Source organism: Saimiri boliviensis, chromosome 1 (assembly GCF_048565385.1).
Source record: "Saimiri boliviensis isolate mSaiBol1 chromosome 1, mSaiBol1.pri, whole genome shotgun sequence".
In the NCBI taxonomy this organism is placed as follows: domain Eukaryota; kingdom Metazoa; phylum Chordata; class Mammalia; order Primates; family Cebidae; genus Saimiri; species Saimiri boliviensis.
Window position 1 is genome coordinate 235,677,874 of NC_133449.1, and position 8,142 is coordinate 235,686,015.

General features: G+C 39.3%; 1 protein-coding gene across 2 annotated transcripts; it reads right to left on the bottom strand.

The window, feature by feature from the left end:
- Window positions 1-459: 459 nt before the first annotated feature.
- On the bottom strand, window positions 460-7,918 carry BTF3 (basic transcription factor 3). Of its 2 annotated transcripts, none has more exons than XM_039467380.2 (6): window positions 7,539-7,918; window positions 7,137-7,205; window positions 3,818-3,931; window positions 3,272-3,473; window positions 1,676-1,732; window positions 460-890 (listed from the first exon to the last, which is right to left on the bottom strand). In XM_039467380.2, the coding sequence occupies exons 1-6, from the start codon at window positions 7,668-7,670 to the stop codon at window positions 844-846; spliced, it is 621 nt and encodes a 206-aa protein (XP_039323314.1). In that variant the 5' UTR covers window positions 7,671-7,918; the 3' UTR covers window positions 460-843. The 2 variants fall into 2 exon arrangements, with proteins under 2 accessions (XP_039323314.1, XP_039323316.1); XM_039467382.2 differs by having other exon boundaries at window positions 7,780-7,917.
- Between the last annotated feature and the right edge of the window lie 224 nt (window positions 7,919-8,142).

Below are 8,142 nucleotides of genomic sequence, written 5' to 3' on the forward strand. Positions count from 1 at the left end.
TTATTACAACTGTATATGCTCAATTTTACTGTACATTAACATTTTTATTAAATAAATGAATAAAACCCTATTCATTTATTAGTGTTGACACTTAAGGAAAAGACAGTGACCCAGGAGCCATTTCTAAACACTATCTTTTCCAAGTCACCTTATAAAATATCCTACAAAGGGATCTGGAGATTACCGTTACTTTTTAGAAGTTCTAAACCTCAGGTTCTGTCTACAAAATAGAGCTATTAGCTCTTCACAAGTTGAGAAATAACACTGAGGCAATTCATAAAAGGCACTTAATGTATGTCTACAATATAGATAGATAATATCAAGGGAAAAAGCTGTTTATTCACTAAAGAATACTCTATCCTCATATTTAGACCCACCACATAAACCATGGCAGCACTAAGACTATTGGAGAGAAGTTTTCAAACATGACAACTTTAAACCACCTGTTATACTACACTGTGATTTTAAATCTTTAATCAAATTCCAAAGGTTATCAGCCATATTACATGCCATGATTAGCTTTCTATAAGCAATTTTGTTTACTGTGTACAGATTGGTGTCAATGAAATAAAAAATAAAACTGAATACTAGGCAAAGAACTTTATTAACCTTGGTTTCAAACTTGATTCCCAGGCTTCTTCGGCTTAATTAGCTGCAAAGAATGAATTGTGTATAAGCAAAAAACTGAAAAGAGCTGCAGTATCCAAGGGGCTTGGGCTTAAAAATATTAGAGATCTAGATTTTATCAGATCCATAAACAAAAATTTCTTAAAAAGCAGTCATAATATAAAATAGCAGCTCCCAGTAACTTCTTCAAGTTTTATCTTCAGAAGTTGACTCAATTCAGTTTGCCTCATTCTTGGAAGCCTCATCAAAATTCTCCACAAGATCTAGAAAAAGGAAAAGAGTAGAAATTCTTTAAAAAGCCAAATCTACAAATAATGATCAGATCTTAAAAGGGCATGAGAGAAAGCCATTCATTTGCCAACAATAATAAATACTGTTTCATAGCCCCAAGAACAAGAATGCAAAAAAGAAAAAAAAAAAAAATCCCCTCTTCCCATCTCATACACTGGTTAATATAATATGGGGGAGCAGAACCAAAGAATACAATGACACACAATGTTAAAATTTTCCTGGATTCCTTAGGATACCTGCCTATGCAAAGTGGGAGTATTTATGAGTCTAGTGATTCTCCTGCCAAATAAACATTTTAGAAGAAAGTAAATTTATCCAATAACAGATAATAAGAGACAAAAATGTCTCATGATTCCCAAAGGAGTTATGCTGCTACCGATTTTAGAATGGTTATATATATCTCAAGACAGCTAAACAACTCCACATCCTCTTGCAAATTCATGAATTTCAAAGTAGGGAGCAAGGGTCATTAGTGCTCTGCAGGTAGTAGTTATATTTAGGATGCAATATATACTTATTTATTCAATATTTAAGGTTAGGTATCTACACATCCTTGGGATCCCAAACAGAAACAAGCCAAGTCAAGTCTATAAACATAATTCTCAATTACTTTATATTGCATCATTTTTCTCATTCTAAGTAAGATCTATGTCCACCTTAACTTACAATCCCTATTCCCTTGATAGTTTTTCCTACAAAGATTTCTTATTCTCCCTTGCTAAGATTCTCTAGGTTAGCCACAAGTAAAGGTTCCTACCTGGAACTTCATCATCATCCTCCTCTCCAGTAGCAAGTGGTGCTTTTCCATCCACAGCTGTGAGAGGAAAATGTAAACATTACTTGTCTAGATTTTTAATAAATATTTACCCCCCCCCCAAAAAAAACCAAAACAACCAAAAAAAACAAACAAACAAAAAACAAAAAACAGATGAAATGCCAAGTGTTGTTACAACTTATTTTTGTGGTAAGGGACATTTGGGACTTTATCTACATACAGTACTATCAATAACATGATATTCTAATGTCTACAAATGGGCTAAAATACTAGGAACAGACAACAAACAAAATTCCATACCCATCCTTTTAATCCCTCTGGGCCACCACAGGCCCTGAGGTAGTATAAGGGAAGTAGGGAGCAGGTAAAACCCATATACCAAATTATGGTTAAGATTTATTTTGGGACATAAATGAAGAGGCCATTTTCTCAACTACTATGTGTGTGGCATAAGCGAGATGCTCAACAATCGCTTATTGAAATGAAAACATTATAGTAAAAAAATTAAGAGTCCACAAGTGATAAGTATCCACTTTCCTTTATCACACAAGAATATGAACTTACACAGGGGAGTTATGTACTAGCTCCATACAGGCATCAGTGGGATACTTCAAAAGCTTACCTCAATTCTGAAAGCTGTGCCAGTTTAGAACCTGCATCTCAACATGACAACAAAAATCTATATTGAGATAGACTGAGTCAACAGCTAGAACACCATGGGTAACTAGGCTGGGCACAGTGGCTCACGCCTGTAATCCCAGCACTTTTGGAGGCCAAGGCAGGTAGATCACGAGGTCAGGAGTTCAAGAACAGCCTGACCAACATGGTGAAACCCCATCTCTACTAAAAACACAAAAATTAGTTGGGCGTGGTGGCATGTGCCTGTAATCCCAGCTACTCAGGAGGCTGAGGCAGGAGAATCACTTGGGGTTGCAGTGAGCTGAGATCACGCCACTGCACTCCAGTCTGGGTGACAGATTGAGACTCCATCTCAAAAAAAAAAAAAGAACACCACGGGTAACTAAAACGCCATATATAAATGTGACTTGCTCCTGAATTCCCATTCTTCAAAATTGTAAGCACAAGGCAGAAAATAGCATAACACTGCCACATCCTTAGATGCATATTCAGCTACATTATTTTCTGCCCTGAATAAAATACCTATCACACTGGAATTAAAAATGCCAGAATACTGGCATTTATAGATGCAACTATACAGATGCAACTGAAGTAGTTTCATAATTTACACTAATATATTTTTTGAACAATTCCAAACATACAATTATCAGCAAAGCATCAAATTATCATTTTCATCATTTCTAGTTAATAAAGTATCTGATCCAAATCAAGTAGAAAACATTCCACAAAATCAAGTGTAATGATCATAGCACGCTACATAAATTACTGTAAACTTGGGCAAAGACACTTGCTTAAAATCAGTTAGAAATCTGTTATTTTTAAAGCTTGCATTTCCAAACTTAAAAATACTCATATCCATTCTGGGCCCGAGATCACAGAAATCAGCTGCTAAATGAGTAATTACCCCAGTGAAACCAGTACCTGTACTAGGAAACTCACATTGTTTGGGCAGAGCTTCAGCCAGTCTCCTTAAACTAGTCAGACTGTCTGCCCCAAGCTGGTTTAGGATGCTGGGTAGCATTTCTGTCAGCTGCTTTGTCTCAGCATGGCCTGTAATGGTGAAAGTGTTTGCTGCCAGAGATGCCTGAACTTTAGGGTTGTTAAAGTGGATCACTGTTCCTTGGTTTGTAAACATATTCACCTATTAAGAGAAGAAAAATGTAAATTAGCAATGCTGACCAAAGTCTCTTTAAAAATAGATGCTTTATTAAACTAAGTCTGGCTAACTCATCTAGTATTTCACTGTGAAGCACAGGTGAAATTTTGCCTGGAATGGAATATACATTCTAATAGCATCCAGACTTAATGATCTCCCTGATATTCATTAATTTATGGTAGAAACACGTCTTAGGGACTTTAAAGTCTAGCCGGTTATGAAACACTTTGTTGGGAGTTAAAAAAAAAAAACACCACCCAATTAACACATGAGCATTAACTTTTCCCAGCCAAATCTTGTTTTCTAAAGAAAAAAAATGTGATACTCGCCTCTTCAATACCAGAGATATTGTTTACCCCTAACTTCTTTAAGGAGAACTGAAGTTTTTTATCATCTGCTGTGGCTGTTCTATGAACCACCTTCTTCTTTCTGCGAGCAGTTCCCTGAAGTCGGGGAGAAAAGGAAACAGCACATTTATACCATAACAGGTATTTTTCAAGTAGGAATAGTTTCCAATTCATTTCTAACCTTTGGATCTGTATAAGAACATTACCATAATCAAAGACTTACGCGGTGAGCAAGCAGGCTAAGGCAGAAGCAAAAAATTGAGAAAGGATAAAAATGATCTTTTGAAAGTTCTACTTTTTACATTTGCTCAAAAGTGATCAGAGGTAGCACATGTTAACCTAAATTAGGCTTCATTTGAAAGAACTCTACATCCAGAATTATTAACCTTTTTTTTTTTTTTTTTTTTTGAGAGAGATAGAGTCTCACTCTGTCACCCAGGCTGGAGTACAGTGGCAGAATCTTGGCTCACTACAATCTCCGCCTCCAGGTTCAAGCAATTCTCCTGCCTCAGCCTCCCGAGTAGCTGGGATTACAGGCATCCACTACCCTACCTGACTACTTTTTGTATTTTTATTAGAGACAGAGTTTCACCATGTTGGCCAGGCTGGTCTTGAACTCCTGGCCTCAAGTGATCTGCCTGCCTCAGCCTCCCAAAGTGCTGGGATTACAGGCGTGAGCCACTGCACCTAGCCCCTTTTCTGTTTTTATATTAAATAAAAATCAACCTCCAAATTAGTATTTACAGGCAAGATAGTGTATGGAACAATCAAATTAATCTGTATACAGACTTCTATAGCACTCAAGAGTAAAATCTGAAGCTCTTACCTTAACCCACAAGAGCCCTACACAGACTGTCCTGCCTTTAATATGCTACTCCTGACTGAATCTGCTACTATACAAATTCTTCTTTAGCCAAATAAACCTTGGCTGTTTTTTGAACAGGCCAGGCAGGCTATGACCTGAAGGGCTTTGCACATGCTGTTCCTTTCTTCCATTAGCATCTACATGGCTCTTTCCCTCAATGCATTTCTCCACTCTTAAGTCACCAAGTAAAAGTGGTCTTTCTCAACTACCCAAAGTAAAATAGCAACTTCTACACTCACCCATCAATTTCTTTCTATTCTGGTTTATTTCTCTTCATAACACTTATTACTGTAAGAGATAAATACATTTTATCATCCATCTCCTCTCACTAAAATGTAAGCTCCATAAGGACCTGTTTATTGCTATAAACCCAGTATCTACAACAGTATCTGGCTCATTGAAAACACTCAGAGAAAGGCTATCACCCAAACTACCTCACTGTTCCCCAAACTCCATGCCTATTCATCCTTTAAAATCTTATTCAAGCCATTACCTCGTGTGCCTTTCCTAAATTCTGCAACTACTCCCTTTCTCCACGCCAAATCATTCCCATCCTTAGATTTTAAAAATGCTTCTACTATTGCACTACGTATATTACACTGTGAAAACAGATTTTTTAAAAAAAGACAACTATCACCACTGCTAGGCTTAAAGCCGACCTAGGGACTTTAAACGTCTTAAATTTTATATTCTCAGGATCCAACACAGTAAAGGCTTAAATAAATATTGTTATTTTACTGGAAAAAAAAAAAAATTATAGCCACAAAAAAAAAAAAAAAAAAGTGCTGGTTACTAACCTTCTCTCCAAACTACTAAGAACAAAAATCACTTCAAAATGGTCATGTATGTACCTGGTTTCCAAAGAAGCTTCTCTAAGAATTTCAAAGGATTTTCTAGGATTGTGAAGACAAACTCAGCATACCTTCTATAGGTTTCATATACTTCACATATATAGAGTTCAATTTTCACTTAAAAAATTCTCATCAATGCTTTGATATGGAAATAAAGGGTTTTTGTAACATTTACCTAAGAGTACCCAACACTTGCAGTTTTCTCTAAAGCAAAATTCACTCATCTAATTTCACATCCCGTAAGTATGCTTCTTAAACAGTGTAGAAATGTTTCCATATTCTAGGACTACCGAAATACTTCTATTATTAGCTAAACGAGTATTAAGATGTTAGGATAGAAAATTTAATCTTTTATCAGCTTTAAATATCCTAGCAAACCTCAAGACTTCCCTTTACCCTAAAGTGATTTCTCCCAACGTTAAAACTTAATGATGAAAGCAACAATAACAAGATTGCACAAGAGCACATTATTCAGATTACTCCTTCTGAAACCGTAGTGAAAGCAAGAGTGGTTAAAAACACCAATATAAGAGCATCCAAACACCGACACAAAAAATACTAGTTTTTCTGGCACTTGAAGGCTACAGTCTGGAAACAACTGATTAAAAAGGACAACAAACACCTAACGTTAAATGTGCAGGTGTGGATCTTGAAGACTACTAGCGTCAACAAAAATAAAAAATAAAAAAAAATCAGGATAAATTCACTGCTGGCAAAGTTCAGCAACTTAACAAAGTCGTGTATTCTAAGTGCCATTTCTGGCTATGTCACAGCTGATTCTAAGTTAAACGCTTACAGTTGTAAAAAACTAATGGGTAATAAACATGTACTATGGAAGCTTTACAAGTTTTACCAAGTAAATACATGCTCTGTTTCAACAAGCTACCACACCTTGTTAAATACTAAGAATGTGGTAACAATACAAACTAGGTAGACCTCTGTCTACAGTGGACTTATTTTTAATTAAATTACAGAACAATCTAAAAATCAAGTTCAGAGAAGAATCCCCTTGATGTGAATTTATATCCACCAGGAAAAAACAGTTAACCAAAAATTGATCATTTAAATATCAGTCACTTCAATCCCCTCATTTTTATAGTAATAAAGTCAGAACAGGAAAGAAATCTACTTCGGTTACATTTTCAAATCTAATAGTCCCTGCTCTTGAACTCAAACATGTACCTACATCTTCAAATACCCTTGAAAATATGCAACTACCCTATTTAGTTCAGAAAGCAGTACAGAAAGGTCTCAATTTACAAGACACATAAACAAGCACTGACTTTATACAACTTAGGCCAAAACAAGTCATGGGTATGATGTGCACAATAATCTAACTGTAGTGACACATTTTCCTAATTAAATTAGGAAACACTTTTGTTCAACTCACACACTGTAACACTGAAAACACAAACCTATTTACACAAAAGCAATGTTTTTAGCTCGTGTCATGGATGTATTTCTATCTAACCCTCATCTCCCCCTCCCCTGGGATTTGCTAGCTCCGTGAATTTCCCTCGGTAAGCAAAGTCTGTCACCGATAATAGGAGCGCCTTGAAAAAACACCCGAACTATTAAAACTTACTTTCCCACCAATGCGCACTTGTGCCTGCAGTTTGGCGAGTTTTTCCTGGTTCATGATTGTTTCTTTCATCTAGAAAAAGAGGAAATCCTCAGCAAGGAAGGGTTTCGCTCACTCCAGCATTCCATGCTCATTATTTCCCAAGACACCAGCAGGAAGATAAATGTCCTACACAGGCCGAAACCTGGATCCCAAATCCACCCTGCAAAGCTCCAAATTGGGGTTTCCAGGGAGCCCAAAGAGCACCCGCCTCCCCACCACTCCCCAACAGCTCCCCGCTCTGGGCAAGCCCGGATCAAGGCTCTACCCCACGCCTGGCCAGCACCCCCCACCCCTGGCCCTGGCCTGGCCTCGGCCTAGCCAGGGCCTGCCCGGCCCGGCCACTCTCCGCAAGCCTCGCGGTACCTGAGGCTCCTGTCCTCGGGTTCCGCCGCGAGGTGGAGGTAGAGACTGCGTCGCCTCGCCCCCAGGGCAGCCGCCCCTGGCTCGACCTCGCCCCCGAGAGTCAGCCTGAGCCGGTGCGCCTGTCCGTCGCATCGCCTTCCTCTCCTCCTCTGCCCTGTCCCTCCCTGTCTCGCTCCTTCAGGGAACTTCCCGCCCCCGCTCCCGTCCGCCTACCACGCCGCCGTCCAGAGCCTTTTTGTACCTTGTCGGAGCGGATAAGGGGTCGCGCGGGGGACTAGGGTTGGTGCTCAAGAGGTCTCGGGTGGACCAGCTGAGATTAGGCGCACACACGCGGGGACGCAAGATGGCAGCTAAAGGGAAGCCGGAAGTGACGCAAGGCCCCTTCCTCTGAGAGTCAGGAAATGGACTTTGCCGCGAGCTCAGTGCCTCCCTGCGCACGCGCCGAGGGGTTTGTGACGCTAGAGTGAGTCCCTCCTCTCTGCCTTCTCCGCGAGGGACTCTGGGCTTGGGTCGCTGCACATAGGTTTGGGAGAGGCCACAAAGGGTTCGGAGAGCGTGGTGCTGTGCACAGTTAGGGTTGAGTAAGTCCACTCAGTCTCCACTG